The sequence below is a fragment of the Mangifera indica genome, chromosome 2 (assembly GCF_011075055.1).
Source record: "Mangifera indica cultivar Alphonso chromosome 2, CATAS_Mindica_2.1, whole genome shotgun sequence".
Classification (NCBI taxonomy): Eukaryota; Viridiplantae; Streptophyta; class Magnoliopsida; order Sapindales; family Anacardiaceae; genus Mangifera; species Mangifera indica.
In genome coordinates, this window is record NC_058138.1 from 7,188,008 (window position 1) to 7,199,742 (window position 11,735).

At 31.7% G+C, this 11,735-nt stretch overlaps 1 protein-coding gene and 1 pseudogene across 2 annotated transcripts; both read left to right on the forward strand.

The window, feature by feature from the left end:
- The first annotated feature begins 1,017 nt into the window (after nucleotides 1-1,017).
- Nucleotides 1,018-5,912, forward strand: LOC123209200 (cysteine-rich receptor-like protein kinase 10). 2 transcript variants are annotated; one of them, XM_044627059.1, is made up of 7 exons: nucleotides 1,018-1,887; nucleotides 2,313-2,414; nucleotides 3,621-3,835; nucleotides 4,415-4,625; nucleotides 4,871-5,108; nucleotides 5,232-5,382; nucleotides 5,465-5,912. In XM_044627059.1, exons 1-7 carry the CDS (start codon nucleotides 1,500-1,502, stop codon nucleotides 5,771-5,773), a joined length of 1,614 nt encoding a protein of 537 aa, XP_044482994.1. In that variant the 5' UTR covers nucleotides 1,018-1,499; the 3' UTR covers nucleotides 5,774-5,912. The 2 variants fall into 2 exon arrangements, with proteins under 2 accessions (XP_044482994.1, XP_044482996.1); XM_044627061.1 differs by having other exon boundaries at nucleotides 3,633-3,835.
- Nucleotides 5,913-7,319: 1,407 nt separating this feature from the next.
- On the forward strand, nucleotides 7,320-11,735 carry LOC123208504 (annotated as a pseudogene).

Here is an 11,735-nt window from a genome sequence, read left to right on the forward strand (position 1 = left end):
AATTGAAACTCATATTATACAAAATTAATTTGCTTGTGTAAAGTCTAATCTACACACTTATATATCATTCTTTTATATTTTATTTATTAAATGTGAGACTTTCAGTTTCCATCATGATTCAATAACAATTTCTTTGCTAATGGAAATTGTGATGATGAATGTATGCCTTTTGAGAGACGCCATTATGTCCATTTGATGGGCGGATTTTTTTTGGTTGGTCTTTCCTTAGATGATTTCTAATTTGAATATATTGAAACTTTCATATTATATTTATTATGATTGTTCTCAAAGTTTATTTATTTATTATTTAACTTTATTTGTGAAATAATAGCTATGTTGACTTTTTTGAACATAAATTAATTCTTAAAGAAAAACTTTTGAAATTATCAACTGTAATATTGCAAAGTAGAAAACTTAATTAATGACATAATATTCCCCTTGGGCCAAAATGCGATTGGCTAATGAAGGAGAGAATGTAAGGTAAATAATATTAACTTCATTTTGAATGGGGCAATTATCATTTTCCTTTCTCAATTTGACCATCTATACAGTCCAATGGCTAGATTAGCTAAGTTGGTTGGCAAAAAATAAAATATAAAACATATAAATTACTATATCGTTACCGTCAAGAGATTTTTAAGAATATTTCTAACTCTTTTTAAGTATTTAATTTGATCAACCCACTGTCAATTTACCGGAATCACTTTGATATTCCGTTAAGCTTCAATATAATTTAAAAAAAAGCTGTGATTTTATGTGAATGATGTAGATAAAAAGTCGTGTTACAAAGTTATGATGCTAATTAAATGTTCGAAGTGTCTCCGCTTTAGATTTTTAAGTGCTCAAAATTTATACTAATAGGAGATAGGGTGTATATAATTTCTTGTCAATAATTGAATTTAGACACAAGAACACAAAATTTGACTGGACTTTGCTACATTGACTGACCATCTATGCAATGCTCTAAATAATTAAGAACTGGGCGATTTACTGTTGAAAATATCTCTTACCAAAATCTCTCTCCGAACTATCTTATGGTATTTTATATTAAAGATCAGCGGAAGGCCGGGAATAAAGAACTCATTAATTCTCCCATGAATATGATACTTCTATTTCTTTCTCTTCTAAGCTCGCTGAGTTTCGTAGTGGAAGCTAATTCACTTCCGACATATCTTTACCATTTTTGCCCGAACACCACTTTCAACAACGGCAGCGCCTATCAAACAAACCTCCATCTTTTCTTGGCTGATCTTGCCAGAGAGGCCTATCTCAACGATAAATATTCCATCGGTTTCTAAAACGCTACCAAAGGCAATGACCCTGACAAGTTGTATGCCCTCTTTCTTTGCCGCGGCGATGTCAATGAGGACACCTGTCAACGCTGTGTTAATGTGGCAACCACAAACTTAACTACTGATCTCTGTCCTTCTGGAGAACAAAGTATAATATGGTACGATGAGTGCCTTTTCCGCTATTCAAACGAGTCCTTCTTTTCTACCATGAGCCAATATCCCTCATTGGACATGTGGAATGTGCAAAACTTTACTGGCGGTACAGACATATTTGGTGAGAAACTTAGAAGTTTGTTGACCGAGGCTACGGCTGAGGCTGTAAACACTTCCAAAATGTTTGCAACCAGAAAGGTTAATTTGGATGTTTCTCGTACACTGTATGGTCTAGTGCAGTGCACGCCGGACCTGTCGAAATTTGATTGCAATAGTTGCCTTGAAGCAGCTTTTTCATATTTAAGAACATCACAGGTAGGATCAAGAGTGCTGTCTCCAAGTTGTATTGTCCGCTACGAACTATACCCGTTCTATAATGAAACAGAGCCACTGGCACCTCCACCACTTCTGTCTCCACCTCCACCTCCAATTCCTTCCAAAGGTAACGTTAGAATACAGTTTACTGAATTCCTTAAGTAATAATTAATGCCGTTTTGCCTTTTTTACTTAAAGCTTACACACTTACGGTAAGAAAACAAAAAAATTCACAATGTTTCCATTTAAATCTTTATTTTATTTTATAATTGAAAAATAGTCGATATACATATATATTTTTGGGTGGGTGATTTGACTTTTATACATAAGGTGTCTCAAGCTTGTAGTAATCATCATCAAAACAATTTGAAGTACTTAATATTTAGGATTATTTAAAATCAGTGGGTGGTTACGGATATCAGAGCTTAGAAATTCTGTCTCACATTTTAAGAATTTCATTTTAATTCTGATTTTAGGAATTTCACTGTGCATGATATTTTGATATGGGTTAAATAAATTTAAATTGTAAATAAGAATATTTTTGTTTGGAAGGAAAAAAAACAACATGGATTGCGATAGGCACCACAGGATCGGCAATTATAGTACTTCTGCTGAGTTCTTTCCTTCTGTGGAGAAGACACAAAAGAGATAAAGGTAATTGATTTATAACTTTGCATTAAGAGAAGATTAAGTTTCTTCATTTTATTTAACCTAAGAAAAAAAAAAAATAGATGTTCATTCGTAGAAACTGATGATATTACAAAAAGTAAATAAGTGAATTTATTTACAAAAGCAGCTCAATAAGTGGTGATAAATATAGTTAAATGTTCAAATAGTTTTATATGAACCGCCAATCTAACCTAAACTTTTGAATATCTTGTTATATATAAATTGTTGGGTAAGAGGTAGGTGTTAGATTGTAAATGGAAGGAAAAGTCTCACCCCTTGAACTAGCTTTTGGGTGAAAGGGGTCTAGTAGCACCAAATAGTTGTATTCGAAAATGATTGTAGCAACTTCACCCAAGAGTTTGTATGTGCACAAGGTACCATCAAAGCTAAATGCTTAAGCTGATAATTAGAGGAATCACTTAATGCCTCATGTATTTCAGTGACCAACTAGGTCACATTTCTTACATTCGTTGTCCTATGTGAGAGTCATATGTAAGTCTTACTTTGCAAATTTGCATGCTGCCCATCCACTCTTGGCGTGATTAAAAAACCTTGTCCCTTTGATGCCACATATGTACAATGTATCATTAGAGCTAAAAGTTTAAGCTAATAAATAAATGAATCCTTTAATGTCTCATGTGTTCTTAGGACTAATGAGGTAACGTCTCTCACATTAGTTGTCCCATATGAAGGCCAAATGCGGGTTTTACTTCACTAATTTGTATACTGTCCATCATTCATCATCACTACAGAGTTTGAAATTATTAATCACATCATGATTGTTGCATTTGGTGTTAAAATGATAATGTCTTTAGAGATTTTAATATTGATCAATACTACCCTTGGACCCTAAGGCATAAACAATAATATGATGTAACATAATATTCTAACACTTACTGTCATAAGTTTTCTTTAAAGATTTGATTATTCAAAGGAAGAAATTTTGGTCGCAAAGCAAATTTCTATTTTTTTTCCACTCTAACCATCCCCTTGTCCTCTCTATTTAGTTTCCCTATCTTTTCTCATCCATTGATTTCTCTTTCTCAACCACATCTATGGTTGTCTATGTAAACATGTTGTCAAAGTGCTAGTATCTAGCTACAATAATAATGTCACAAGATCTTAAAAAATTTTGGTAAAATAAGAGGATTGATTAGTCTTCCCTATTTTATCTAATTTAGAAAAATTAAGTGTGCCTTGTAGAGGAGAAATCAACCAGTGATCACGAAGTTCAACTACTTCACTTAGGAGAGGGCAGCGTTGGAGGTGATTATTCCTGTGATATATTACAAGGACAGGAATATCAAGAGTTTCCCCATTTTCCATTAGGCATCATACTAGAGGCCACACAAAATTTTTCTGATGAAAATAAGCTTGGTGAAGGTGGGTTCGGCCCTGTGTACAAGGTACGTGTAACCAATTTTTATTTGTTTAAGAGGCTTTGATTTATTTAGACATATAATGTACTTGAACCGAGCCAAACTTAGTCTTGGGCTTGCTCAAGCTCAACTTAGCATAAGAGAGTCTTGTTTGACATAGGGGCTTATGCTTGAGCTCTGGTTAGTATTATAGACACAATGTTGTTTTGACTTCAAAATAATATTGTATATGTTTTGAACTTATAAATGATTATTTTGATTTGCAACACCAATTCAACTTCTCTTGAATGTTTTCTTTTATTAGAAAACATAAATTTTTAAAAAATAATTATTTTTAATTTCAAAACATGTATAATGTTGTTTTGGTCACCTATTGGCTAAAAAGAAATTGTTTTCCTAGGTTCATTAGTTGCTCATGAGCCTAACAAGTAGAGTCTCCTTGGCTCGACCTCAAGACTAATAACTTTGCATACCCCTACTGGTCTCAATCCACCCCTAACTATTATATTATGTAAAACCATTTGTTTTAAAGTATCCATTTTCATTGTAACATAAAATTTCTTACTTTTTTCTCAGTTGTTCTAACATAGTTACTAATTATTTCAGGGAATATTAGTGGATGGTAAGGAAGTTGCAGTGAAGAGGCTTTCAAGAACTTCTGGGCAAGGGCTAAAAGAGTTAAAAAATGAAGTTACTTTAATTTCCAAATTACAACACAAAAATCTTGTGAGACTCTTGGGATGTTGCTTAGAGGGGAATGAGTCGATGCTTATCTATGAATATATGCCCAACAAAAGCCTTGACTTCCTCCTTTTTGGTTCGTTCTAAAACTTAATTTATTTGTTTATTTTTTTGATAATCCATAAATGCCCTCACCTACTTCGCAAGCTTAATTTCAAAACTATAGCCCTTAACAAGCCCTTTTCATAAGTGGAAAGTAGTTAATTATGACTTCATTACGCATGCAGATGGCAATGAAGAGGTTTAAATTAACTTGCTAATGTTGGCTGTAATTGATTAATGGAAAGCCATGTTTGAAACTTGTATTTATTTTATGTTCAGATTCAACTAAGAGGTCAAAACTAGACTGGAAAAGACGTATAAGCATCATTAATGGCATTGCACGAGGTCTATTGTATTTGCATGAAGATTCTCGACTCAAAGTAATTCATCGCGATCTCAAAACTAGTAATGTTTTATTGGATAATGAGATGAATCCTAGAATATCAGATTTCGGAATGGCCAGAATATTTGGTGGAAATCAAAACGAAGCTAACACGAAAAGAGTTGTTGGCACATAGTAAGTGCATTACAATTCTTCCCTATCTTACTTTTTATCATGATTTCTCATATAAGAACATGAATACAAGCAAATCATTTTCCATTAGATTGAATCTTATGTTGTTTCTCCAATGTGTCATAGCGGATACATGGCTCCAGAATATGCCATGGAAGGAATATTTTCGGTCAAATCTGATGTTTTCAGTTTTGGAGTTCTTTTGCTTGAGATTCTGAGTGGGAAAAAGAACAGTCGATTTTATCTTATAGAACATGGCCAAAGCTTGCTTAATTATGTAAGTCCGAATCCTTAATCTTCACATTGAACATACAATGATCTTTGTTAATGGTTTACCAGATGAATATGTGATATTTTAGGCTTGGAAGCTATGGTGCGAAGGATGTGCATTAGAGCTAATGGATCCCGTTTTGGTGCATTCATGTGTGCCAACTGAATTATTGAGATACATCCATGTTGGATTGTTGTGTGTTCAGGAAGATCCAGTAGACAGGCCTACCATGTCATCTTTAGTGGTCATGTTGGCAAGTGATGCAATAGTGCTTCCTAAACCAACTGAACCTGCATTTTCTGTTGGTAGAGTTGTCAATTTAGCTCAATCTTCATCAGATGGTAAAGTTGCCGCCTCCAAGAATAAGGTAACCCTTTCAAGTGTTTCACCTCGATGACAATTGTTCTATGGTTAATTGCATTTATGTAAATTTTTTCATTAATTGAAAGCTACAAAAATAGGTTATGTAAATTTTGGCAATTTACTGCCTTATTCCTTTGATTATTTTAGTCACAATATGGAATAATGTTTAATCATTTTGTTGAAAAATGGATGCATTGGAAAAAATAATGTTATGTGTACATATTTTTTAGTATATAATTGAATATACAAATAAATGATATGTCATTATGTGATTGAGTATATGATAACATATCATATATAAATTGGCATTTTTTGTTCTCATTATATTGGTTAAGATTATGATTCCTAAGGCTCTTCAAATAAATAAAGGATATACTACTGTCAATAAAAAAAGAAGAAGAAGCTTAGAAAAAAAAATTAATGAAGACAAGATAACTGATAAAAAAAAAAGATAAAAATATGTTTTTTTCACAAATAATTTCTTGTCGATAATTGAATTTAGAGTTATTTTATCGAACACTCTTTCAAACGGGTTGGCTGGGTTGGATATAAATCAGTTAAAATAGATACAAATTGAAAATGAATCAATCTAAATAAATAATAATTTTTAAAATTCATACGCTGTGTTAATGTTGCAACCACAAACTTAACAGACCTTAGTGCCTTTTCCGCTATTGAAACCAGTCCTTCTTTTCTATCATGAGCCGAAGTCCCTATTTTTGGATGTATAGAATCGATAACTTTACTGGCAGTACAGACATATCTGGTGAGAGAGTCAGTAGTTTGCTGACCGAGGCTGTAAACACTTCTAAAATGTTTGCAACCAGAGAGTTAATTTGGATTCTCTTACGCTGTATGGTCTAGTGCAGTGTACGCCAGACCTATCAAAACTTGATTGCAGTACATGTCTTGAGGAAGCTATTTCAATGTTGAGGATGTTTTTTCCATCTATAGGAGGAAGAGTGACATTTCCGAGTTGTTTTATCCGCTACAAACTGGCCCGGTTCTATGATGAAACAGTGCCACCGCCACCTCCACCACCACTTCTGTCTCCACCTCCACCTTCACTTTTGTCTCCACCTCCACTTCCACCTCCAATTCCATCCAAAGTTAACGCTACAGTTTACCTAATTGCTTGAGTGATAATAAATACCATTTTGCCTTTTTTTATTTAGAGCTCACACATTTACAGAAAGAAAACAGAATTAATCGAAAGAGAAAATAAATTTCTAGTTATATATATAACTAAAACATAAAAATTCACAAAGTTTTCCTTTAAACCTTTTTTTTAATTTTATAATTGAAAATAGTCAATATACATATATATTTTGACTTTTACACATAAGGTGTCTCAAGCTTGTAGTCATAATCATCAAGGCAATTTAAAGTACTTAACATTCAGGATTATTTAAAATCAATGGGTGCTTATGGTTATCAGAGTTTAGAGATTCTGTCTCACATTTATGAATTTCATTTTAATTCTGATTTCGGGAATTTCACTGTGCATGATATTTTGATATGGGTTAAATAAATTTAAATTATAAATAAAAATATTTTTGTTTTGAAGGAAGAAAAACAGTATGGATTGCAATTGGCGCGACAGGATCAGTGATTATGGTAATAGTGATTGGCTCTTTCCTTCTATGGAGAAGACACAAAAGAGATAAAGGTAATTGATTTATGGTTTTACATAAAGAAAGGATTAACTTTCTTCATTTTATTTATCCTAAGAATAATAGTAGATGTTGATTCATAGAAACTCATGATATTACAAAAAGTATATAAGTGAATTTATATGTGGTTATGAATATAGCCAAATGATTTTGACAAATCATGCAAAAATTTCTCCACATCAATTTGTTAACATATATGTTGCCATCAATTTGGAGGGTCACAAAAATATTGAGGAAAAATGTGTATCAAATTGTGTTGAAACAACTAAAGAGAAGAGGTAACACCAAACATGCAAACTTGGCTCTAATGTTAAATAAGAATTAAATAAATTATGTGCACAAACAAACTGTACAAAGTAAATATAATAGTTTATTTTTTTCACATTAAAATCAATCAATCAAATGTTATTATTTCAATTTGTATAAATAAATTTGTATATCTTATTTGGGCATTTAATACCTTATAAGAATTTGTTTAATTTTTTTTAATAATAATATTAAATAAGAATAATAACTTACAGCATAAAGGTAAAGGCAACATGAATCTGTATTTTAGACAGAATAAGATAACGTTGACACTCAATCATAATCCACAAGAAAGTAGGCAGCCTGCTATATAAAATTCGAACAGGGGAGCCGGGAGCCATCGCTGTAGTTGCTAACTTGCTACTGGCTTATAATCATCGTTTTCATGACCTATTATCCACTCATCACCGTAATTAATTTAAATACGAAAGGGACCTAGTGGTGGGAAAAAAAACAAATAGTATAAAGGGGGTCAATGATGTGCCTTCATTTAAATGTGATAGTGCTAGACTAACTGCCTGTTTCATAAAATGGGGTTAGGTGTTAGATTGAAAATGTGAGAAAAAGTCTTACTCCGTGAGCTAGATTTTGGGCATGCAAGGTCTAGTAGCACCTAATAATTATATCATAATTCGAGCTAGATTTTACCCTAACCCTCCCATTGTCTTCTCTTTGTTCAGTGTCTGTCTCCATTCCTATCCATTAATTTCCCTTTCTCGATTACATTTAGGAGGCATTTAGTTTGGGTAATGTTTTATTATCAAAATAGAAAGATTATCTTGAAGATAGATTACTTAGAAGATTATTGGGTATAAATGTTATTATATTTGATAAAATTTTATAGGTATAAATAATTATTGTGTTTGGTTAAAGGTAATAAAAAATTACTAATAAATTCTTTTATTTAAATGTCCTTGAATATAATTATTTTTAAATATTTTTATATTATTTTTCATATTAATTAAAAATAAATTTATTTTTGTCTCAAAAAATTAATAAATAATAATATAATTATAATAAAATCAAGATTACCTTGATAATCTTTAAATACCTAAGGTGAAAGTGGTAATCAGATTACTATTTATATTACCTGTCACGTCAGCATTGGTAATAGAAGATTACTTTAATATTTTATTACTGATAAACCAAACAAAGGAATAAAAAATAGATTATCAAGGTAATCTTAATAACCTAAACCAAATGCCCCCTGTAGTTATCTTTATAAACACACCGCCAAAGTGCCAGTAGCCTATAATAATAATATAAGTGTCACATATCACAAGATTTTATAAAATTTTGGTAAAGTGGGTGGATTGATAGTCCTTGATTCTTTATCTAGTTCTTTAAAATTAAGTATGTCTTGTAGAGGAGAAATCAACTAATAATCACGAAGTTCAAGTACTTCTCTTGGGAGAGGACAGTATTAGAGGTGATTATTCATATGATATATTACAAGGACAAGAATCTCAAAACTTTCCCCATTTTTCATTAGGCATCATATTAGAGGCCACACATAATTTTTCTAATGATAATAAACTTGGTGAAGGTGGGTTTGGCCCCGTGTACAAGGTGAGTATAATTTTGATTTCAATTTGGTGAAGAGACTTTGATTTTTTTAAACATGTTCTGTACTTTGAATGGCTGACTTGTGATCTCCATGTCCACAAATGATTGGTGTCCACAAAAGACAATCATTCTCCTTATGTTATTCCCTCCTTATAATATACGTATAAAAGGAAATTTTTTTAGTTTTTATTATCCTATAAGCAAGGATGGATTTGAACCTTTGGTAAACTCGAATTAGGACATGCTTGAGTTTGGCTAGACATAAAGGATTCGATCTTAAACCTAATGAGTTTTAAAAACTATGAGATTGAGCTCAAACTCGATATAGAGATTGATGCTCTTGTTACGACTCTAAATCAATATTATATATGTTTTGAACATGTAACTAAGAATTTTTTCAAAAAAAAAAAATTGAATTATGTAGAGAAGAGCGAAAATGATTTTATTTATAATGGATGAAGTTAGATGTTAAAATGTTTTTGTCTAGTATAGGATTTCTGCAATTGGGAATGAACCCACATAAAAAATACTTTAAAAATTCACTTCAATATAATGCTTTCTTTTTTCAATGAACATAAATTTTAAAAACTAATCATTTATAAATTTAAAACATAGACTACTTCGTTTTGGTCATAATCCATAACTGGTTAAAATAACATTGATATTTTTTTTTATTTTGCATTCATGAGCATGCCATAGGTATGCAAGGCTATTGAGCTAAGGCTTCCATGGCTAAAGCTCGATAGCTTTGTATACCCATGGGGAGCTCAAACAATGACCGCTCATTTCAAGCTCAACAAGTTGAGCTAACAATTTCCAACTAAGCTCAAATCCACTTTTTGAAAATCAGTTTTATATTTAAGGATCAATTTTCATCATGGCATCCAATTTTATACTTTTCATAGTTGTTATAACAAAGTTGCTAATTACTTCAGGGAATATTAGTGGATAGGAAAGAAGTTGCTATGAAGAGGCTTTCAAGAACTTTTGGGCAAGGGCTAAAAGAGTTAAAAAATGAAGTTACTTTAATTTTCAAATTACAATACAAAAATCTTGCAAAACTTTTGGGATGCTGCTTAGAGGGGAATGAGTTGATGCTCATCTATGAATATATGCCTAACAAAAGCCTTGATTTCCTCCTCTTTGGTTCGTTCTAAAAGTTCATTTATTTATTTATTTTTTAATAATCTGTAAATACCCTCACATACTTTGCAAGCTAAATTTCCAAACTATAGCCCCCAACAAGTAATAAGGAAAGTGCATAATAAAAAATTCTCCAACTATCCACAATCTATTTCAACTATTTTTTGGAATGTAAATATTTCATTTCAGGATATCTAATTATTTATGTAATCAGTAATTAGGTCAATATTTTATTCTAGAACATCTCATTATTTAGGAAAGTGATAATTAAGGGATAATATTTTTTTCCCTTTTTATTGATTTGTATTTTACATAAATATTGTACTCTTTCAATTGGAAATACAAGTTGAAAATTTCATTCACCTTACAATCTTCTTTAACAAGCCCTTCCATTAGTAGAAAGTGGTAAAATATGACTTCGTTAAACATGCATGCAAGTGCTAGTGAAAGGGGTCTAAAGTTTTATTTATTTTATGTTCAAATTCAACTAGGAGCTTAGAACTAGACTGGAAAAGATGTATAAGCATCATTAATTGCATTACACGAGGTTTATTGTATTTGCATGAGGATTCTCGACTCAAAGTAATTCTTTGGGATCTTAAAACAAGTAATGTTTTATTAGATAATGAAATGAATCTTAGAATATCAGACTTCAGAATGGCCAGAATATTTGGTGGAAATAAAAATGAAGCTAATACCAAGAGAGTTGTTGGCACATAGTAAGTGCATTATAATTCTTTCCTATCTAACTTTTGACCATTATTTCTCAAATAAAAACATGGATACAAACAGATCTTTTCCCGTTGAATTGAATCATATTTTGTTTTTCTAATTTCTAACAGTGGATATATGGCTTCTAAGTATGCTATGGAAGGATTATTTTCTATCAAATCTAATTTTTTCAGTTTTGGAGTTCTTCTACTCGAGATTTTGAGTGGGAAAAAGAACAGTGGATTCTATCTTTCCGAACATGCCCGAAGCTTGCTTAATTATGTAAGTCCCAATTTTTAATCTTCACATTGAACGTACAATAATCTTAGTTAATGGTTTACAACAAGAATATATGATCTTTCAGGCTTGGATGCTATGGTGCGAAGGACGTGCATTATGGATCCCATTTTGGAGCAAACACGTGTTCTGGGTAAATTATTGAAATACATGCATGTTGGATTGTTGTGTGTTTGGGAAGATCCGGCTGACAAGCCTATCATGTCGTCTTTAGTGGTCATGTTTGCAAGTAATACAATAGTCCTTTCTAAGCCAATTGAACTTGCATTTTTTGTTGGAATAGTTGTAAATTTAGCTTAG